The sequence below is a fragment of the Rhincodon typus genome, chromosome 23, assembly GCF_021869965.1.
Source record: "Rhincodon typus isolate 14 chromosome 23, sRhiTyp1.1, whole genome shotgun sequence".
In the NCBI taxonomy this organism is placed as follows: Eukaryota; Metazoa; Chordata; class Chondrichthyes; order Orectolobiformes; family Rhincodontidae; genus Rhincodon; species Rhincodon typus.
This window is the reverse complement of record NC_063354.1, coordinates 26,760,517-26,784,119: the sequence shown is the minus strand read 5'-3', so window position 1 is coordinate 26,784,119 and position 23,603 is coordinate 26,760,517. Positions and strand designations below refer to the sequence as shown.

Sequence of the window (23,603 nt, the reverse complement as noted above, 5' to 3'; positions counted from 1 at the left end):
ATCTCCCGTCCCCCTACCGCATCCCGAAACCAGCCCAGTTCGTCCCCGCCTCCCTAACCTGTTCTTCCTCCCACCTATCCCCTCCTCCCACCTCAAGCCCCATCCCCATCTCCTACCGACCAACCTCATCCCGCCCCCTTGACCTGTCCGTCCTCCCTGGACTGACCTATCCCCTTCCTAACTCCCCACCTACACTCACCTTTACTGGCCCCATCCCCGCTTCTTCGACCTGTCTGTGTCCTCTCCACCTATCCTCTCCTCTATCCATCTTCTATCCGCCTCCCCTCTCTCCCTATTTATTTCAGAACCCCCTTCCCCTCCCCCATTTCTGATGAAGGGTCTAGGCCTGAAACGTCAGCCTTTCTGTTCCTCTGATGTTGCTTGGCCTGCTGTGTTCATCCAGCTCTACACCTTGTTATCTCGGATTCTCCAGCATCTGCAGTACCTACTATCTCTATTTGTATTCCAGGTTGCTTTATAATGAAACAGAAATTCTGGTTAACAGTGGTCGGAGAGGGGTTGGCAGGAGCAGAGTCCAAAAATGGAAGTGTTGAGACGAACAATACCAGTAGTTGTTTAGTGTGGGAGGAAGTTGATTATGATGACAAGACTTAAATGAGATCGACGCATCCACCGCAGAAATGCCAGCAGATACAATCGACATTTACTGAGGGCTTTTGTCAACTTTGGTCAGGACGGATATAGTGGACAGTCGACACTGGCGACATAACATAAGGTGAAGTGATCTTTCATGCTGTTACAATAGATTAGGACGTGGCTATTTTGGTAAAGCAGTATGAATTATCGATGTTTTGGTATGGTTTAGATACAGTGAGTTTAGTCTTCGTGGATAGAGTCACTGCTGCTCGTCTTTGTTTTCGTTCGCAAGATTCAATAAACCCTTGAAAACCTGCTTTACTGCCACTTGCTTTTCTTTCTTTCACTTATGGATGTATTTGTTTTTGCTTTTCGAACGTCTGAACCTGTTGGATTCTCGATGAAAGGAAATTTTCATTAAACGTCACGTTCAAAAACAGTAGAGTGTATGCGTGTGAGTGTGTGTTGAGGAGAAATGTCTGAATTTGGGTTACGGAGTGTTTGTGTACGAGTGTGTGTGTGTGTGTCTGTTAGTGTATGCATGCGTTTGTTTGTCTCTGTGTGTTTGTCTGAGTGTTTTTAACGGACCAGTTTACCTGTCTTTCACAAGTTAGACTCATTGCCATAGAAAATGTTTGCCACGGTTTTTAATCATTTGCTTACAAACGTTCAGAGTTCTGATGACTCAGGGTATAAACTGAAACTCTTTCGCTTTCTATTAGATACTGTCAGAGCAGCTGCCTCTCCAGCATTTCCCTTTTTCACATATATGTGTATATATCTTGCAATATTTGTTTCTCTTGGAGACAGAGGATATTCACTGGAACTTTGTGTCTTACTGATATTGGGGTTAACTTCTGGTTTCAGCATAGTCCTCCTCCTTCACCTTCCTGTTTTTGAGTTGGGCCATCGTTGAGGTTAACACTGACCCACCACTCACTCCTCTAGCCTTCCAATCTCTCTGAAGGGAAAATAAAGAAGAAAAAAAGCGAGGCAACTTAATAAGGGATGAGGAAAGCTCTGGAAAATTCCTCCCCCACCCTTATCAGATACGGGGGCAGGGGAGGGAGATTTGGGAGGGGAACGAAAACCCATCGACAGATACATAATGTCCCGTCGGTCCTCATTACCCAGGACTATTAGAGGTGGCCTATTCTCCAACCATGCCAGACTGGGCCAGTGCTAAGTATCAGCAAGTGACCCAGACTTCCAGAGTCAGAGGTCTTGAGAGCAGATAAACACAGGGCAAAGGAGAGAGATGGAGGACCATTCGGATCAGCGGTGATTTCAAATAAGTTTGTTGGAAAATGGTTCATCACATCATGCTTTCTTTACCGGCAGTGGTTCTAATGAATTTAAACACAATAAAAGTCAAAATAGGACTTAGACCATTCAACTTCTGAAGCCTGTTCCACAATCTCATTGGAAATTATCCATGTCTTAACTTCATCAATTGTAATCCATACAGACTCTATTACCCTTAATATGCTTTACTAACAAAAACCTATCAATCATAGACTTGAAATCTTGAATTAGGTCTTGAAGAGAATGCAGCATCAACCAGATTGATGCCTGGCCTCCATGGGTTAAATGATGAGGAAAGGGTACACAAACTAGGCTTGTATTCCCTGCAATTTAAAAGATTAAGGGTGATTTGATCCCATTTTGAAAAGCATTAAGGGTAACAGATAGGATAGAAATGTTTCCCTCTGATATTATAACAGCAACATTAACTTCATTAGTTTAAACAATTGAAATCAAAGGGGAATTATATATTTATATTTAATGCCCCATGATGTAATTTGGAACCTTATGAGCATCAATTAAAAATATGAAAGAATCTATTTCCCACCAGGAAGTATATAATAAAATAATCATAGTTTCTTTTCTCAGCAACATCCAATCTGTGTTTCTATAAGTAGTCTGTTATTTTAACAATGATAATTAGTAATTAATTTGGTTAAAAAATCTTATACTGTTAAAACATGATTGTGATGAGCACTCAAATGTATTTTTTATATTCATTAATTAAGTATTATTCTGTTCATTAGGAATTACGTTTGAATTATCCACACTTTCTTTTAAACTCCAAAACTTATTTATCAACTTAATCCAAAAGTTAGCACCTTTTTTTTCTCCTAGATCATATGGAGATATTTTCAAACACAACTGTAGTCTTAAGTATCAGATCCAAGTTGACACTGATTCATTGCTGATTTTTCTCCCAGATGAATAGTTACGCCAATGTCATGTGTACGACCTTCGCTGAACACAACCTATCCTACGTTCCTATTTGGAATCTATGGCAATCTGTAAGTATGCATGTCTCAGACCATTGTAAAAACATATCTGTTCAGATTGCAACTCTAGCACAAATGTGAAGACTACTCTACTCAGAGCATAATGGAGCTATCTATGCATGTGCAGAAAACAATGTAAATACGTGCATGTAGATTTCCTTTGTGCAGAATACTCAAGAATAGTAGCTCCCAATCTTAACTAATAATGGCATTGCAATAGACTATAGAAACAAACTGTTTCCAACAGTAATTACACAGAATTAATATTATGTGTATTATACAAATATTTTAAACAGGTTGTTTAAAGTCCCAAGAAAAGGATGGCTACTTACTATTTTCCAAAAGTGTTGTGTTCTATTGTGATTATTTTTTGCCCAACCACTATAGCCAATGGTAAGTCTTACTACTGCATACTTTCTGCTATATTCAGTATTTCACCGATATGTGCCTTTACCATAAATTTTAAGTGTTAACTAATATCCACATTTATTGCAGACAGATTTATAACTTTGAATTGTAGCAATCAATTCACTGGAATACATCACCACCGCACTGTTTTGTTTTGTGAGTACAAGTCACAATGGGAGAAAAATTGCAATATTAGCTGGATCTGGAAAGATAGGAATTCTCAGTGGACTGAAACTCCATGCACATCTGATAATGAAAAGACTGCTCAGAAACAAAAAAGATGCCTAACAGATTACAAAAAGGTATCATTGATAATTGAGAAAACAGAAAGTTTGGATGCAGGGAATTATCAGATTTTCATAGACTGTGGGCCAGGTGGCCACGTGCAAAAGAGTGTCCAACTTTCCATTAAAGGTAGGTAAAGAAATTCTCTTTTTTGTCAACAAAACAGTAAAAATGATTACAATATTTAAGAGAAGGCATTGAAGATGAAAACCAATACAATTGCATCAGTAAAGAAGCTACTTGCATCATTGGCCTTTTCTGAGCCAATACAGCCTCCTGTTCTTAAGGCTTGGTCAAGTACTTGTGATTCATCGCGGGTAACTGTGCATTTATAGATTTGGCAGTAATGCTTTCATGATATCGTCAGCCAGCATTCTTGGTACTTATTGCTGTCAAATGATTCTTTCTGAAAATGCACATAAGTAGACATTGGATGAGGATGTGACTGAGTGATTAAAGTTCCTGTCATCACTTACTTTTATGATTCACAAATGATAAATAGCCACTTTGGTTGAGGTACTTGAGAACTGCAGGCACATATTATCACCATGCTCCAGCATTAGTCACTGATTTTATACAAGGAGAGAAAATGCGATTGAAATTAATGATCTAAAGTTGCTCATTCAGTTCACTTAAGCAAGGCTTCAAATTTCAATAATGGCATGAGTGTGGGTCAATTCAGTCTTAATAGAAGTATTGGGAAATTAGTGTTTCTGATGCAACTTGGAAGATTGGTGTTGATTTTGTTTAATCCAGCTGTACATCAGGGACTTGGAGACAAAAGTTGAAATTTGTAAAATATATTTTTCAGCTCCATATGCTGTTCTACAAGTATCCAAAAGGATTGAAGGTGGTGACAAAGGTCTTTCTTGTTCTACACTTGGACATGCACCGGCAGAACTCCACTGGAAAAATGAAACTGGCACTATTTTGCCTGCTAATTCGAACATAACAGAAACAGAGGATAAGTTGTTCAACACCACTATTTTCATTTCAGTTTTTGGAGAATTATGCTCCATAAACTATAGCTGCTCTTTGTGCTATGAACATTCATGTATTTCTGCAAGTAAGTTTTATTTCATTTACTTCCTATTGTGTAAGTAGTCCATTAGACATATTGGAAAGAAAATATGTGGACGGAAGGGAGTCAAAATGCACTTACAAACATGTAAATTCGGAGCAGGAATAGGCTATTCAGATGCTTGAGACTGCTCCATTATCCAAAAAGGTCATGGTTGATTGATTGTAACCTCAAGTCCACATTCCTGCCTATCACTGATAACTTTCCATCCCCTTCCTTACAAGAATCTATTGAACTCTGCCTTAAAAATATTCAAGGATTTTGCTTCCACCATCTTTTTGAGAAGAGAGCTCCAAAGACTCACAACCCTCTGAGAAAAAGAAAATCACTCTATCTTTTGTTTTAATTGGGTGACACTTTGATCTTTAAAAAGAGACCAAAAGTTCTATTTAATTTTCAAAAGAACAAACATTCATAACTAAAGTGTCAAAACTCCTCAAAATCCTTCATGTTTCAATCAAGTCACCTGTTGTTGTTCTGAATTCCATTGGATACTGGCCTAGTCTGTCCAACCTTTCCTTATAAGACTACTTGCCCAGTCCAGGTAGTAGTCTGAACTTCCTTCAACTCATTTACATCCTTTCTTAATTAAGTTGAACAATGCTGTGCATGGTACTCCAGATGCAGTCTCACCAGTGACTTGACTATTTTAAGCATAACCTCTTTACTTATGTATTGAGTTCCTCTCATGATAAATGAGAACATTCTATTTGCTTTGCTAATTCCTTGCTCTATTTGCATCCTTACCTTTAGCAATTCATGCATGAGGACACCCAGATCCCTTGCATTTCAAAGTTCTGCAATTTCTCACCATTTAGATAATATGCTTCTTCTTTTTCTTTTCCTGCTAAAATGGATAATTACACATTTTCCTACATTATACTTCATTTACCACATTTTGTCCACTCCTTTGATCTGTTTGTATCTCCTTGCAGCCTCCTTATTTCCTTTTCACAAGTTACTTTCCTATTTGTCTTTGTGTTGCCAGTAAATTTGGCAACCATACCTTCTGGCTCTTCATCTAAATCATTTCTCTAAATTGTACACAAATGAAGTCCTAGCACTGATCACTGTGAAACAACATGCATTATAGCTCATCAACCTGAAAAAAAATCACTTATGCCCACTCTCTGCTTTCTGATAGCCAACCAATCTACTGTTCATGTCAGTATGCCAGTCTCAGCTTTTATTTTCCACATGTATCTTTGATGTGGTACCTTATCAAATCTCTTCTGGAAAGTTACGTGCAGTGCATCCATCAGTTCCCCTTTATGCACAACATGTTACCTCCTTAGAAAACTCCAGAGGATTGGTTTTCACAAAACCATGTTGACATCTGATTATCCTAAACTAATCCAAATGCCCTGCACTGATTTCTTTAATAATAACTTCCAATATTTACCCTGTATCAGATGTTAAACTATTTGGAGTGCAGTTCCTTACTTTCTGTTTCTTTCCTTTTTTGAATAAGGGAGTTATATTCAGCATTTCCATCTAATGGGACCATCCCTGAGTCAAGGGAGTTTTGGAAAATTAAAACTAACACATCTATGATCACTCTAGCCACTCTTTATAAGACTAGGATGAAGTCCGTTTGACGCAGGCACAAAAACAAAGTTGCTGGAAAAGCTCAGCAGGTCTGGCAGCATCTGTGAAAGCAAAAACAGAGTTAACGTTTCAGGTCCAGTGACCCTTTTTCAGCTCACAGCTCCAACAGTTTATTCAGTATGACTTCTCCGGTAATTGTGGTTTTCTGGAATTCCTCCTGTCTCCATTACCTGAATAATCACTGCTTTTGACTTGTACCCTCCACAATGAAGACTGATGCAAATTATCTATTGAATTCACCTGCCAGTTTTTTTTTCCATTATCAATTCTCGAGTCTCACTTTCTATTTGAACAATGCTGACTCTGTCAACTCTTGTTAAATATTTCCTTTATATACTTATCTTACTCTTTGTATATTTATGGCTAGTTTTCTCTCAAAATCTAATTTATCTAATTTTAATATTTCTCATTCTTTGATTTTCTTTATATTTTGTCCAACCTTCTGACCCACCACCTATAAATTGTCTTCACACAATTACATGCTTTCTCTTTCATTTAATAATCACTGATGGTGGGTACAGCCCTTGGATTTTTTCTTACTCATTGGAATATATTTATTCAGTGTATTCAGAAATGTCCCCTTAAATACCTGCCAATACTGATCTGTCCTTTAACCTAACTTGCCAATGCACTTTAGCCAGCTCTGGTTTCATGCCCTCCTAATGTTTTTTATCTTTAAGAAAAATAGTTGTACCCACTCCACTGTCCCTCAAACTGAATGTAAAATTTCAACATATTCTAACTGTGGCTACCTTGGGGCATCTTCACTCTGAGATTATTAATTACTCTATGTCATTGTATAAGGCTAGATTTGGTATAACTCATTCTCCTGAACATACTGTTACAGAATCACTGAAATGTTAGAATGCAGTAGGAGAAATTTGGCCGAATTTGGCTCCACCTGTCCAATGAGTATTATGGCTTATTGCCATTCTCCTGCCTTTTCCTTTGTACATTATCTTTATTTAAATAATTATCCACTGTCTCATTGAAAACCTTAATTGAACTTGCCTGTAACACATTTCCACGAGATGCATTCCAGATCTGAACCACTCGTGTGAAAAGTTTGTTTTTACATTAAATATGCCTCTTAAACTTGATCCTTTCACAAGCATGAACAGTTTTTCTCTATCAATTCCATCCAGCCCCCTCATGATTTTGAAAACTTCTATCAGGTCGCCTCTTCATTTTCTTCTCTCCAAGGAGGACAGTACCAACCTCTGCAATCTATTCTCATCATTGATGTTTCTCATCCCTCAAACCATTCGTGTAATTCAATTCTGTACTTTCTCCAATGTGTTTATATCCTTTCTATGTTCTACGCCCAGACTGTACACAGTACTCCAGCTGAGGTCTAACAACATCATGTCCATTATCTTTTACTCTGTGCACCTATTAAAAAAGCTGAGGAAACTGTATGCTTACTGCTCTGTCTCCCTGTCCTGCACCTTCAATGATCTGTGCACATATATACTTATGTCATGCTGTTCCTGCACCCCCTTCAGAGATGTGCATCCTATTTTAGCTGTCCATGTTCTTCCTATCAAAATATAACACTCCACACTTATCTGCATTGAACTTCATCTTCCATCTATCAGCTACATCACCCATTTGTCGATGCCGTTTTGTAGTTCAACACTAATCTCCTCACAGTTTATGATTCTTCCAATTTTTGTATCATCACAAAATTTGAAATTGTCCCTTGCATTCTAAGATCTAGATCATTAATATGTATCAGGAGAAGAAAGGTCCCAATACTAACTATTACGGGACTCCATTACAAATCTTACTCCAGCCAGAAAAATAACCATTGATCATTACTCACAGATTCCTGTCACTCGGCCAATTTTATGTCTCAATTGCTACTGTCCCCTTTATTCCATGAGCTACAGCTTTTCTCGTAATTTTTTTGTGCGGTACATTATCAAATGCCTTTTCAATAGCATCACTTTCACTGACCATTTCAATTACATCTTTAAAAAATCCCAGCATGTGTGTTTAACAATATGTTCCCTTTAGAAAACTATGTTGGCCGTTCCTAATCAGCCAACCTTTTCCAAGTGACTACTAATGTTATTCTGAATAATTCTTTCTAGACACTTCCTCACTACTGAAGTTAAACTGGTCTATTTTAGTGGGCTTATCCTTATAACTATTTTTTTTAACAAAGGCATGATGTTTGCAATTCTCCAATGTTCTGGCACCACCCAAAAGCCTGGAAGACTGAATGATTATGCCCAGTGCCCCTGCATTTTCCACTCTCACTTCCTTTGTATCCTTGCTTATTATCTTAGGAAACCATTCCAAAAATATTCTATGAACATCTTATCTAGGCTACTTTTGCCCATTTGACTTTTCCATTCTATATGTAAATTAAAATCTCCCATGATTATCAAAGTGCTCTTCTGTCAAGCTCTCATTATTGCTTACTCCCCTTCGGATATGTGGTTGCTAATGGATATTTAGATTAAGGTTTAAACTTTATTGTCACGTGTGCTCAAGTATAAAAGTACAGGAGTGCAGTGGAAAGTTTTCAATGTTGCCACAATTGGTGCTTAAGTACAAAAACATAAGAACAAGGTAGAATGAAATAAGGAACAAAGTTAAAAGTTGAACAGTAAAGTCACCCTTAGTATAGCATGTAAAGAAAAAAGCTAACGTGAAACATTACAGTCCTTCTTAGTATTAAGTTTAAAAATAAAGAAATGAAGCTAGAAGTTCAACCATTGTAGGGGGCCTGTACACCACTCCCACAAATGATTTTTCCCTTTTTGATTTCTCATTTCTACCCAAACTGTTTCCACATCAGGTAGAGTGTTATTTAACATTGCCTGTCTCTTCAAGCAGACAGCTGGGAAAAAAATCTTATGACTAATCTGAAGTAAGGAACTTCTAAGGTAAACTGGAGGTACTAGCTTCTCTGATGATCGAAGGCAGATAGTAAATGTTATAACAAATCAGCCTCACTTTAACTTAGAGTTAGCTGTTATTTTTAAATGAGATATTAAGACTGCAGAAGGAAATATAGATATGAGCAAATACTGTAAGGAATGAACTCCTGAGTTTTAAGTGAAAGCATTTCATTGAGATGGAACAGAAAACATGTTGCTTTGGTATAAACATATTCTGTATTTAGTGTGGGACTTCCCACTTTCTTACTAGCTGGAGAAAGTTGGGCAATGTTCAAGTTCCAGGCACTAACAGCTTTCACCATGAGCAACACAAAATTCAAACTCCACTTTCCCTAATTAATTCCCCTTTTGTTTATTAAGCCAAATACATGTCAAAATGAATTATTTTTCATGTACATTAATTTCATTTCAGTTGGATCTACAGAACCCATCAGATTTATGTTTTTCTGTAGTTGGAACCAGTGCTGCTTAAGAGTGCTGGAAAAATGAACACCATTTTATTCTTAATTATATAGATTTATTAATAAAAGCACTTGTGCTAAGATTCAATTGTCATTTGTAAATGCTTTGTTTAAATATAAGGAATCATTATCTGTACTCCTGAAACTCCTAAAAACATTGCATAGATCACTGTCCTAAATTTCTAAGCACTCCAGATGGCAAGAAACTCAGCTCCCTCGAATCGAGTGACTGAAGTCTCACGCTAAACCAGATAAAATCAGAAACTCAACAATTTGGCCAGGATACCGGAAGGCTCAGTGACTCTTGATCTGGTGTGGGCATGTATAGAGCAGGCTGCTCAGATTGGACACTAATAGCTAGTGATGTCAAGGGAGAAAAGAATAGGTCCCAGCTTGGAGCTAGAGCTAGTTTAAAGAGATGTCTATTTCAGTGCAGAGTAGCGGCGGAAGCTCACAGCTGCTAAGATGGAGTTTGAGATCAGTTTACTTTGCCACTAGTTTAAAACTGCCAATGACCATGTGATTTCAAAGTGACATGCAGGTTACAGGAGGATACAAACTTATTTTTAAAAGTTATATTTGTAATCTATCAGTAATAGTGAACCCAGCATCTAATATGGTACTGATGTGGTACTCAGCCATGTTTTGTCTCCTGACAAAGCTCAACAATGAATCAAACTGAACCAATACCAACACGAAAATATATTTTCTTCTCTGCTTATTAAGATATGGATATATTTGTATAATTTAGGCTACAAGAATTTTTCTACATTTCAGATCATACTTAAATTATTAAATAATTTCTGCTTCTTATTACCAGATCTTTCCCTAACTTGTCATGTTTAGCTGCCAGCTAGTCAAACTGATAAAATCCAATAGCTTCCGGTTATTTGTTTTCCTGTTTCTGAGTGCTACTTCTGACAATGTGGCCACAAGCAGCATCTAGTCATATGACAGCTATTCCATTACAGAATTAGCTGTAGTCAGCACATAGTTCACTTAACCCAGGGCACTGTGATCTCATGAATTAAGATAATTTGCTCCATTCTGTTCCCTGTGACTGGTCTTTGAATTAAAGCTTTTTGAGTGCATGATGTAAATTGTAATCAAAAGATCTCAATCATACATGTCTGATTTCAGGATTGGAGTGTCCCAACAGTACAATAGCCTCTCAGTCAAGAGAAGAAAAGATCAGAACGGCTTTTGGTATTCATTTATCTCTGGGATTAATCGTAATCCTTTTTATACTTTTGGCATTTATGGGGCTTTTTACTGTAGAAAGCAAATTCTTCAAGGTAGTATATCCATTCTGTTCAAGGAAAAAGCAAAATTGTTGTTGCTTAAGTGTCTATTTTCTTCTCAAATTTTATGTCAAAGTTTAAAGACATTATGCTAATGTTTGAAAACTGGGGTTGGAATAAATTACCCAGCTAGCCATTCCAAATCCCCACTTAGTCCCAAGCTGCCTGTAATTTATGGGTGGGGTTGGGGGTCTCAGTTGGAGGGTGGTTGGTTTGGTGGCAGGCAAGGCCTAGGGTAATCCACCCAATCTCTGGCCACTTCAGGGTTGTTGCTGGCCTGACGTTAGAGGAGGTTGTGGCATGGATGATGGATGACAGGTAAGCCTGCTTGGGTCTTAGGTGGAAAAATAGGGTGGAGGATGCAACTCCCTCACTGGGCCCTATCTCACATTAAGCACACACCAGCAAATGGAGCTTTGTTTGATTTTCACCTACCTTAGCTGAAAAGCACTGCATTGTAACTGCAATGTCCCCAGTAGCTGCTCAGGCAGAGATTAGTTGATCTAATTTAAACCATTACATTTGATCACCAGGTTTTTATTCCTCTATCCTTGACATTGGAATTGATCATCAGAGATGTCTACTCATCTTATTAAAGCTTTCAGGAGCTACAGAGAACTAATTTTATTTGATTACATATTATTTCCCAAGCCATGTTTAGCACAGTGGTTGGCACAGCTACCTCACAGCAGGTTTGATTCCAATGTTGTGTGACTGACTGTGTGGAGTTTGCACATTCTCCCTCTATCTCGGTGAGGTTCTGCCAAGTTATTTGGTTTTTATCCAACAGTAAAAAGATGTGCCATTTCGTTGGATTGGCCATGCTAAAAGAATTGCCCCGTAGGGTCTAGGGATCTGCAGGTTAGGTGGATTAGCCATGGGAGATGCAGGGTAATGGGGATAGATTGAGGGGATGGATCTGGTTGGGATGCTCTTTGGAGGGTCGCTGAGGACTCAATGGGCTGAATGGCCTTTCCCCCGTAGGGTTATCATGATTTGATGACATAAAGCTAAAAAAAACTCAATAAACACGAATAAAACAGCTCTGTTAGAGCTTTATCTGTTTGGACCATTACTTGTTATTTAATGTTGTTTATGATTGCAAAACTATTGCTATTGTAAGTTACCTGAATCCTAATGTCTTCATTTTCTCTGAAGCATTAATTCGAGAACGAAAAGAATCAGCATCAATTAATTTAGTAGGTATGCAACTTTTTATGGATATATAAGTTGAAATAAGAAGGACTGCTTTACCTTTTATTAATGAACTTTATTTCCAACAGAGAACACAGAATGAAGGAGGCCTGGAATGACATTGATCTTATTAATCAACTTTTACACTAAACGTAATCTGTATGAAAACATTGTATCAAATGATGTAAAAACACTGGGTAGAAATTGCTTTTTGCTTTTTGTGAGGTTTAAGCCAATTTAGTAAATTAGTCTAAATAGAAGTATTGGCACTGAGCACTAAAATGAATTGGAAATCATTGAATTGAAAGGACTTACCTTCATTGCTCAGAAGTTATGCAGGATGTTAGTAAGGCCACTTTTGGAGTATTGTGTCCAGTTCTGATCATGCTCTTATCGGAGGGATATTATTAAGCTGGAGAGGGTTCAGAAGAGATTTACAAAGATGCTGCTGGGAATGGAGGGTTTGAGTTATAAGGAGAGGCTGGTCAGGCTGGGACTTCTTTCATTGGAGCACAGGAGGTTGAAGGGTGACCTTATAGAGGTTTATAAAATTGAAGGATATAGATAAGGTGAATGGCAGTTGTCTTTCTGCTCGGGTGGGGGATTTCAAGACGAGGAGGTATATTTTTAAGGTGAGTGAAGAAAGATTAAAAAAACAAGACATGAGGGGCAACATTTTTTCTACAGAGTGGTTCATCCGTGGAATGAGTGTCCAGAGGATGTTGTGGATGTAGGTACAGTTACAATGCTTTAAAGACATTTAGATAAGTACATAAATAAGAAATCCTTGAAGGGGTATGGGCCAAGCACAGGCAGATGGGACTAGTTTAGTTTGGGATTATGGTTGGCGTGGACTGGTTGGACTGAAGGATCTCTTTCCATGCTGTATGACTCCATGACTGATAGCTAAATTCAACTTGTTTCTAAAAGGCATGCTTGAATACTGTAATCATGAAAAATACGAAAATAATTTTTCACATGAACACTGAGAAAAGAGGTCTGATGATTATAATCACAATACAATTGTAACCATATTTAGTGAAAACCACAGTCCTTGTTACTTGCATGGTCAGAATTCTTGGAATTGTGGTGGAGTTTTCATGACAAAAATAGTTGTGATGATACATAAAATAATTTTTTTGCAATAATCCAAAACCATGTTCAGTACTTTCTATTATAAATTCAGACTAAGTGTTTTTTTATTCTCAGAAAACCAGATTGGAAGCAGTTTATGTTAGTTTTCCGTTGCAAACCTCAGTCCAGTAGTCTTGGAATTCAATTGTTCAAATCTTCTGATCTGTGTTAGAATCCCTATTTCCGACCCAGATAAAATAAAATGTTGCCCACCTGTAAATACTGTATCTATTTTTCTGAATGTTTGGTTGTGAAATGAAATGGGAAAAAGACTTTTAAAACCAAGGATGTGGAAGAGACCATGGCACTTTTTGAATGGAAGTTACCGAAACACATTCTAAGTGGTGTTCACACTACTGCATTATTCAAGCAATGGAGGAGGCAGAGAGGCTGGCCCCAGGAAACGTGTACACATAAGATTTAGCCAGAAATAAGCAGCTGATTGGTTCGAGGAGTTGTCACCAGTTGTGGATTACAAAGGCCATCTGCCTGCGAACAACTCTATGATTGGCACCTGGGTAGCTGAACAGGTTTTGGGTATGGCAGTATTGCCAGAAATCTTGTATACCCTGAAATCTGAAGAAAGCAAGTTTATTTTCCATCACCAGTTCCTGTAAACTGTTGCTTTGAACCAATAAATTTTATAATCTGTAAACAAGTTTCTACGTTCCACTCACAAGGAAATGAAAAGTACCTGGAGAAGAAAGATTGAAGAATTGCAAATCCAGCCCAGCAATTGCATCATCTTGTGGATAGAGGCCATTGAACACCCCCTGATACATGACACCAATTTTTCTTTGCCTGTATGTAGAGGTAGTTTTATAAGGGGGTTCGAGTTTTAACTAGTAGAGTTATATGTCACAGTTCATAATTGTATACCTGCAGCTACAGTCTGTATTTTTTAATAAATAGTAATTCATATTAAGTACAGAATCCTGGTTCATGTTTTCTGTTCATCTGGGTCTAAAAGGACAGGTAAATAGGAATTTTGGGTACTTTGATGAAATTTTTAATTTTTGCAATGATTCTGGGTATAGCGGGGCTGGATTCCAGTAAATCATGACATACCAACCTCCAGAGGAGTTTTCAGGACAAAATTTGAGACAAGAACCTTCCCAACTAAAGTGTTGCAGACCAGTCCAGTTCAGCAAATCCACACAAGTATCAGAGTGGATTGACGCTGAAACTACACCCTTTTTCACAGCACTAACTGTTGTATTCCATGGTTTGAAATTCCTAAAGCCAGTTTGATGACTGAGAGAAAGTAAATGTGTACAATAAGCAAGGGGATAGGGTGTAAGTATGAAACTATGAGTGGTGCAGCCAGCATGTGGATAGGGGAATAATGTTGCAGGTTTATGGCTGCTATCAGTACCAGATGGGTAGGAGTAGGGTCTGAGATAGCTGAGGCATTCAGATGCAATGGTGGGTGTTGGGTGGTTGTGATCTGAGAGGTGGATGTTGGGGGGATCTATTGGGTCTTGGGAGGAATCAGGGTTCAGCTAGGGTTGGGGCTTCAGGCTTCCATGTGAATCAGCAGGAATTGGAATCATAATGAGGTGCAGAGCTCAAGTCCAGGTGGTGGCGGGTGTTGGTTTCTGGGTGTTGATGGACCCAGGAGGATGGGTCAGGAATCTGGGGACAGTTGGGGAGAGGCAATCCAGCAGTGTCCATGATGTGCTGGATGTATCAATTTTAGCATTAGCTAGGAGTGACAGCCCATATTAATCTCCACATTTTTCCTGGCTGACAATTAATCCTCCAAAGTCTCTGACTCTGACTCCAGATGTTGGTAATTGACATGAAAAATTTCAATGTCCTGAGCAATTTCCACAATTGCACCTGTCGGAAGATCTGTGCAACAATGACAATTTGGGAGTAAGCAATGACTGAAATTTTATTGTCTGATCATCCACACTATTGGAAGCTTCACTGGAGCAGGCTTGGCATTTCTTCCAGGTTATTGATATAAATACTGAGAAGCTGAAGCTTTGGTACATATTCCTGGAGTAAACGACCAGTCATGTCTTGCCAAACATAAAGTATTCTCTGCAAACCTATAGTTTATCAACTATCCCTGATCAATCACTAACCATTGTTACAATGTGGCATCTAAGTTTACGCCCTTCCAACTTTGCTGATACTTCTGTGTGTAATCATCAACTACTTTCTGGAAGTTCATGTGACAATATTAATGGATACTTCTCTACCTGTCATGGCAGTGACTTCCTCAAAACATCTGACTGTTCAGCCACTGTCACTAATGACAATGACAAGTTCACAATATTTCATGTTAAACTGATAGCTTCAGATTTTTCTTTACTTGAACGTTAATTGCTTCTTAACTATTGGAGTGATACGTGCTGCTTTACAATCCATCCAGCTACTGCTGAACCTAGACACTTTGGAAAAATTATGATGGAGATATTTGATTTTTTTTCTTACCGATTTCATTTATGTTATTCACAGGTGGGTTGGCCCAGATTTCTAATTGGTCCCCATAAAAGTGAAGATACTCCATTGTGAGTTTACTTACCCCTCACCCCTACCTGCTGCCATGGTGAGCTGGAATATTGTGGGGTTGGGGTAGGCCTATGTCAGGGAGCTTGCATGATGATGACACCTCAGCCTAATGCATGTGGTCATGTCTGTAAGGCAGTGTGCAGTTGTACAGGGAGTCAAAGGAGTGTGTACAATGTGCATCTGTGGGGCAGAGAAAGTTTGAGTTCAGGTGCAGGTATGTGTGCAGGAAGGGTGTTAATGTGATATGTCTTGCTAGTGTGTCCAGTGTGCATTGTGTGTGTATAGGGTATGGATCAGTATGAAATCCAGGTGTGTGTGGTTGTGAGTGTGTTTGGGTTTTGGGTGTGTATGGAATGAAGAGATGTGTTTGGAATGCAGGTGTATTTGGGATAAAGGTATGTGATTGGGGTGTGACCATGTTTGGGTGAAGGTGTGTGTGTGTGTTGTGGGTGTGTTTAGAGTACATGTGATTGTGGGGTGAAAGAGTGGGGTGTAGGTACAATTGGGGTGTAAGTGTGGGTGTGTATGGGGTGAAAGATAATATAGCTTTATTCACCTGTAACAGGGACATAGCCCAGTGCACTCGATACACAGCAAGTCCCAGAGAAGGTAAAGATGATCAAGCCTTCAAAGCTTGCTGTAGAGGACAGTGGAGTGACTGCAGGGGCAATTAGAGTGAAAACAGCAGACAGCGGAGTTTGAGAAAGGCCCAGTGAAGAGCAGGAAGCTCATGCATTTTCCCTACATTGTGTCAACATTTCCTGTTAGCTGAACTTACTTTTACTTTATTTGTTAAATTAGCACTGACAAGGCTATTGCTTTGCGTGACTGTGCACAAGCTCAATAATAAATAAACAAATAGATTATTTGTTGATGATGGTTGATTGACTCCAGCAGGGGAGCTTTTACTCACATGAAGATGTTTTAGAGATGTTAAATTATCTGCAAGTTTATCCTTTAACATTTCAGGCATGTTTACTGTGGCCAATTTACTTCTCTCTTCCCTGAGTTTGCCTTCTTTCAAAACTCTATCTTGTGAACTCTACATTTTTTTCCCTTTCAAACTTATATAAAATTCCATCATTCATGGTTTTCTATACATGATGCACACTTTCTGTCAAATTGGTAGTTAATTCTGGCTCATTACTCATCATTAAATATATTTTTTTGGTTCTGAAGTGTATTGAACCTATACTTCCTACCAGAGATTTGCATCCTCTGTAGCTCCTTAATTCTCTTTATATACTGTTTCACTGCTTTATCATCATTGCTGAACTTCTTTCTTCCTATTTGCTGACTGTATCCTTTAGTCATGTTGCTGAGGAATTTATTCAGTTTGTTATCACAGCAAGGTATGACAGGATCACACAGGTTTATTGGCCTGCTCTTATTGCAGAGAATCAAACACTAAATTTATTTTAACCTTTTCTAACCAACCTGTTTAGGGATGGTTTTGCACACCTCCGGAGCAGGTGGGAATTGAACCCAGATCTCCTGAAGAAAGAAACCATTGATATTTGAACTCAGGGTTTTCTGTTTCTAGACAGGTACATTAACCTATTAGGACATGGCACCCAGCTGAATGTCCAGATTCATTGCATGTCAGTGCCAGATTTCCTGTAAGTCACCTCAATGTATAAACCCAATGTAATATAACCCTTCTTGATCCCCTCAAAACACTAATTTATGTCAATGTGTAAGTTGTGGATGGAAGAGCTCAACGAATAATGACCCAGCTCAGCTCTGCAAAAGCTCTGCTACAGAGACACACTGCAGCAAAGTTATCAGCCTTGTCCATCTGCACACTGACAAAGAAAATTTTGAGAAGATTTTATTCAGGATGAAACATCAATTCAGATAACACACTTCCGTCAAAAGTGTTGTTTGTTGTAAAGTGCTGTTTGCTGCGTATACTCCAATTCTGTTCTTCATCAAATTATATAGCCTGAACAAGTGAAAGCAGTTCTTTAATTACAAAGAAGTGGGTCTACTCATGCTCAATGACATGTTTCTAGGATGGAAGCCAAGAGCTTGGACATAATCTGCTCACCAAAAGGATATTAAATTACATACAATTATTATCTCAACTTTTATTACAGTTGTTATGTCCACTCTGTCAACACCAAAGTATTGTTGACATTTTTCACTTGTAATTCCAAAGTGTGTGCTTTTTAAAAAAGGGCAAGTGGATGTACATCGAGTATATGTCTGGAGTGATGAGTCCATGGAAAGTCACACCTATAGATGTGAAAGGAACTTCGAATGACAATCCTCCAAAGTGGTAGAGAGAGCTAAGTCAAGGCAGACAGGACTGCAATCTTTTGTTAACTACAAAGATAACAAGGGGCTGATAACTTCCTGGTCAAATACAAGCCACCCCCTGCAGATTATGTCGCAAACAGCAGACACATTTTGTGTGAACGATCGTAAGAATGGCCGATGCTGGAGTCAGAGATAACAGAGTGGGGAGCTGGAGGAACACAGCAGGCCAGGCAGCATCAGAGGAGCAGGAAAGCTGACGTTTCGGGTCGGGACACTTTTTCAGCTTTCCCGCTCCTCTGATGCAGCCTGGCCGACATATTTTGTGTTTCGCCTTTGACGAATGCAGAAAGAAAGGGTTATAAAAACTTGCTTCGGCTCTACTGGAGTGTGGTAGTGAATGAATATTTTCATATCTGTCAGTCTGGGTTCGAGGGTTAGCATTTTATCAAAGGCACAATCAGAAAACTATCGACAGATTACCCCTGAATTGCAGGGGAAGCCGTTTTCTTATTCTGAGGAAGGGGTCACCGGACCCGAAATGTTAACTCTGTTTTCTCCTCCACAGATGCTGCCAGACCTGCTGAGCTTTTCCAGCAACTTTGTTTTTGTTCCCGTTTTCTTATTCCGAGTGCTGCAAACCAGTTACAAAAGGAATCAGGACATCAAGAGGATTCACTGTCACTCTGAATGCTGAAACTCCATATTGGTCAAAAGGAGTCAGAACTACAGAATCTCAACCAGTCTACAAACTAATGCTCATGAAACTACTCTTTCAACTAATTCACTGTTGGCAACAGCTGTAATGTCCATCTATCTGCTTTTCCTGCACAATTCAGAAGCGAATCAATTTTTTTAAAACTTGTATCTTTAGGACCGACTCTTATTTCTCGTCTGTGCATGTGTGTCACCTTACTATTTCTTCTCAGAGTGTTCAACAACTAATAAACTCACTCTTTGCTAATTCGAGAAAGTCTGATTAAATTGGCTCCTTTTAAAACAAAAACACATTTAAATCTGGAAGAATGACATTTGCGAGGGAAGGGATCTTTTTTAAATTAATCTTTGTGAAACCAAATAAGATGGTGGGTGAGTAAAGACGGGGAACCAGTTCATCCCTCATTGGGGAGCTTAACAGTTTGGGTATCCCATCTGGAACTCTAATGTATTAAGGAATCTCACCTCGGGTTTGGCTGGAACACAGTACCGAAGACACCGGTCTGTGGTTCGATTTACTTTTCAATATAGACGGTTGAATGATTTCATAAAAGCATGCTAATTCCAAGAGTTTAAGGAATCTGAAGCAAACAGAAAATGCTGGAGAAACTCAACAGTTCTGGCAGCACCTGTGGAACGAGAAACCGTGTTAATGGTTTGAGTCCAGTGTTCCTTCTTCAGAACTGAGATACCTGTTTAAAGTTAAATTTTGAACAGTTTACCAACCACCTTATAAACTGCAGGTTTCTTAAATTCAAGAACATCCAAGGCAGGGAGACTTCTTGATGTTTAATTTTTTTTTCGCTTTCACGCTGAAATTGTATTCTGTTAGCATTAAAGTATGCACAGAATACAAACAATGTCATAAATGAAGCAATATACGTCACGAGATTAATGAATAATATTTTCAAGAAATCGGCTTTGCCAGGACGCAATGATCAGAATCGCTTTCATTTATCTGGAACCTGTGAGGTTGGTGCTATGGGTGCGACGGTCGATGTGATGCTGAAGCGCATCAGCAAAAGCACAGAGCTTAGGGCAGATCACACAAAACGTATGATAAAGCCGGAAGATTCGTTTGAGTAATAGTAAAAGAATGAAAGTTCTCCTTTAGCACATTTCGGCACTCGTCTCGCAGAGAGAAACTAATACCGAAAGTACGGATAGACAGAATACAAGCTTTCCCAACAGGAACAAGTCACGTGAAATTAACAAGGCCGGGTATTTCCCAGGGATAGTTACTCTCAGTTTCCTGTGCTGGAGTAGTTCAAGGCTGGATCTTTCAATCCTGTTACTTCGTGGAAAATTTAGTAAAGGAAAAAACTGAAGAGTTTATCGATAACTTGATGAACTGCATTACGAGCGGGGGCTTATTTTCTGTTCATTTGGAATTCTCTCCTCTTGCGAAGGATTCGTCATATCGAAACTAAAAATTCAAAACAAAAATAAGGAAGAAGAAACAGACGGAGTACCGGCTGCTTGCGGAGCTCATTTTGAACCAAGGAATGTACAGAAAAACGGTGTAATATGACCGCGTCTCATTGTTTGCTCTAACACAAGACAACAGGAGCTGGGATCTTTCCTAGACTGGGCAGTGGGTTGAATGCTGAACTGGACTCGCTTCCGGCATATTCCCAGGACCGGACCGGCCTCAGCTGAGCTGTTTTTGTGCCGAGATCCCTGTATCATTCTCAGCAGTTCTCAAGGTATCTGATTTTGAATGTTGGCTTGAATAAGTTTGAAACTGGGTTTGATGCTGATTCGGTTTGTTCCGAACCTTTTATTTGGAACAAAGAGCAGTTTGACTTTTAGAAACGTCTTTTAACATTTATGTAAAGCTAAAGTGATTAAGCGATACAAATGTACCTGATGTGAATTTTAATTTTAACAATTTTGAATTTCTGTCAAAACCTAACTCTTTACAAAAAGGGTAGTATAGAGTAGATTTAGATTGTTACATGATTTGTTTGTATTGTCCTTCGTTTAGCTGGAACTCCATCTGGAGAAATGATTTCATACCGTACAATAAGACTCCTTCCTGTCATCTTATGCAACATCCCATCATTTGCATTTAGTAAGTAATGAGATGTTTCTCAATATACAGCTCCATTGAACACTGATTCTCGCTGAAGTAATGTGAATGAATGAAAATTATTCTTTCTTTTCAGGTTTTATGACATTAAATTGTCAGTCTTCAGTGACAGGAATATTAAATGAAGATACTAAACTACCATGCACATTAAATTCAGAATTGACATTGAATTCAATACGCATTGAACTTTTTAAGATGGGCAAAGATGGAAAAACAGAAACTGTGTTTACCTCCGCTGTCAGTGGAGCTCGGGGTCGGATTAAATTACTTCACCCAGGATCTCCAGATGTATCACTGGTGATCCAGAACACACAGTTGTCAGATTGTGGGATATATCGATATTATTTGGAGTCAGCTATTGGTCACAAATTTAGTGAAATTGAATTGAATGTCAAAGGTACGTGACTGCATTCATTGTAGAATATTTGTTACAATTAATTAATAACAAAATCTAGTTTTATTCTCTCTTAAAAGTTAACATGTGAGATGGACAAACAGTAAGCTATAGTGAGGATCAAGTTCAGAGAAAAAAGAAAGAAGGGCCATGCATTTCTGTAGCACTATTCCTATCCTAGAAAAATCTCAAAATGTATTTCTACCACAGAAGATACAGAAGGATGTATTGATAACTTGGTTACCCTAATAAGACATGATAACAATGCTTAGAAGTGCAGCCAATATTTTTATGTAATAAATCTCAATAACCAACTCACACTTAGAGTAGTTTGATGAAAAACAAATGACTGAATTTATTCTTCTGATTTTGCTAGTGTTGGTTGAAGAACAAATCCTAGTGTGGAACCTTCTATTGATCTCTGACAAGTGGCCACAATATTTCTTAGCCACCTGCAAAAGTAGTTCCTAGTTTCAATCTAATATTCCATAAGATTATCAGGTGTAGAAGCAGAATTAGGCCATTTGGCCAATCAATTCTGCTCCACCAATCCAGCATGGCTGATATGTTTCTCAACCCCATTTTCCTACCTTCTCTCCATAACATTTGATCCCCTTACTAATTACGAAACTATCTAGCTTTGTCTTAAACACACTCAGTGACTTGCCTTCACAGCCTTCTGCAACAGAATTTCACAGATTCACCACTCTCTGGCTCAACAAATTCCTCCTTATCTCAGTTTATCCCTTCACTCTGAGGCTATGCACTCTGATCCTAATCTCTCTTCCTAGTGGAAACATCTTCTCCACATCCACTCTGAGCAATCCTCTTCAGTATTTTATAATAAGATTTACCCCCAATCCTTCTAAACTCAAATGAGTACAGACACAGGGTCCTCAACCGCTTGTCATATGACAAGGTCTTCATCCCGGGATCATTCTTGTAAGCCTCCTCTGGGCCCCTACCAATTCCAGCACATCCTTCCTTAGATGCAAGGTCCAACACTGCTGAGAATATTCCAAATGCAGTTTGACCAGAGGCTTATACTGCCTTAGCAATATATCTCCGCTCTTGTATTCTAGCCCACTTGAAATGAACGCTAACATTGTATTTGCCTTCCTAACTGCCAACTGAACCTGCAAGTTAACATTAAGAGAATCTTGACTTTGGAATCCTAAGTCCCTTTGTGCTTCAGATTTCCAAAGCCTTTCCACATTTAGAAAATAGCCTATGCCTCTTCTCTTCCTACCATAGTGCATAACCTCACACATACCCACAGTGTGTTCCATCTGCCACTTCATTGCCCACTCTTCTAGCCTATGCAAATCCCTTTGCAGCCTCCCCACTTCCCCAACACTACCTGTCCCTCCACCTAGCATTGTGTCATCTGCAAACTTAGCAACAATACGCTCAATTCCTTCGTCCAGATTGTTAATTTGTAATATGAATACTTGTGGTCCCGACATGAGCCCCTGCAGAACTCCACTAGTCACTGACTGCTATCTGAAAGAACACCCCTTTAACTCCACTGTCTGCCTTCTGCCAGTTAGCCAATACTTTCTCCATGCCAGTAACCTTGCACCTAACACCATGGGGTCTTACCTTATTTAGCAGCCTCCTGTGCAGCACCCTGTCAAAAGCCTTCTGGAAATCTGAATTGATCACATCCATTGGCTCTCCTTTGTCTAACTTTCTCATTACCTCATTAAAGAATTCTAACAATTTTGTCAGGCATAACCTCTCCTTGATGAAGCTGTCCTGAGTCAGACCTATTTTACCATGTATTTCCAAGTACTGTGCGATCTCATCCTTAGCAATGAACTCTAAAATCTTTTCAACGATGGTGGTCAGACTATCTGGCCTATAATTTTCTGTCTTCAGCCTCCCTCTGTTCTTAACCAGGGGTGTTACATTAGCCATTTTCCAGACATTTGGGACCGTCCCTGACTCTAGTGATTCCAGAAAAATCTCCACCAATGCCTCCACAATCTCTCCTGGTATCTCCTTCAGAACTCTGCGGTGTAGTTCATCTAGCCTGGGTAATTTATACACCTTCAGACCTTTTAGTTTCCCTAGCACCTTCTCCTCCATGACGTCCTCACGTCTGCCTCCTGACTCTCTTGAATTTGTGGTATGTTATAGTGTCTTCTATCTCAAAGACAACATTTTTAGTACTGAACGTTCCCATAGAGTTGTATTGAAATGCTAGATGCATAGTTGAATGAAGCAACTGCCTCTGGTTCAAAACTGGTTCCTATTGGGACAACAAGGTGTACAACTGGATGAACACAGCAGGCCAAGCAGCATCAGAGGAGCAGGAAAGCTGACATTTTGAGC

The 23,603-nt window shown here is 39.0% G+C and overlaps 3 protein-coding genes across 16 annotated transcripts in view; all 3 read left to right on the top strand.

Annotated features, from left to right (window-relative positions):
• LOC109920333 (septin-9-like) overlaps positions 1-23,603 on the top strand; it is a 745,967-nt gene that overhangs the window by 272,467 nt on the left and 449,897 nt on the right. The window lies entirely within an intron of this gene.
• On the top strand, positions 552-13,501 carry LOC109921572. 8 transcript variants are annotated; one of them, XM_048610650.1, is made up of 8 exons: positions 552-736; positions 2,826-2,909; positions 3,194-3,290; positions 3,393-3,719; positions 4,402-4,656; positions 10,793-10,858; positions 12,112-12,156; positions 13,357-13,501. In XM_048610650.1, exons 3-8 carry the CDS (start codon positions 3,218-3,220, stop codon positions 13,383-13,385), a joined length of 795 nt encoding a protein of 264 aa, XP_048466607.1. In that variant the 5' UTR covers positions 552-736; positions 2,826-2,909; positions 3,194-3,217; the 3' UTR covers positions 13,386-13,501. The 8 variants fall into 8 exon arrangements, with proteins under 8 accessions (XP_048466607.1, XP_048466609.1, XP_048466605.1 ...); XM_048610652.1 differs by having other exon boundaries at positions 12,237-13,501; XM_048610648.1 differs by having other exon boundaries at positions 10,793-10,947.
• Positions 19,745-23,603, top strand: part of LOC109921571 (programmed cell death 1 ligand 2-like) — a 9,340-nt gene continuing 5,481 nt past the window's right edge. For 2 of the 3 annotated variants that reach the window (XM_048610644.1, XM_048610643.1), the window contains exons 1-3: positions 19,745-20,486; positions 20,768-20,854; positions 20,949-21,269. In XM_048610644.1, the coding sequence (XP_048466601.1) occupies positions 20,384-20,486; positions 20,768-20,854; positions 20,949-21,269 (511 nt within the window). In that variant the 5' untranslated portion in view covers positions 19,745-20,383. The remainder of the gene's footprint in view (positions 20,487-20,767; positions 20,855-20,948; positions 21,270-23,603) is intronic. The other variant, XM_048610645.1, reaches the window with a different exon arrangement.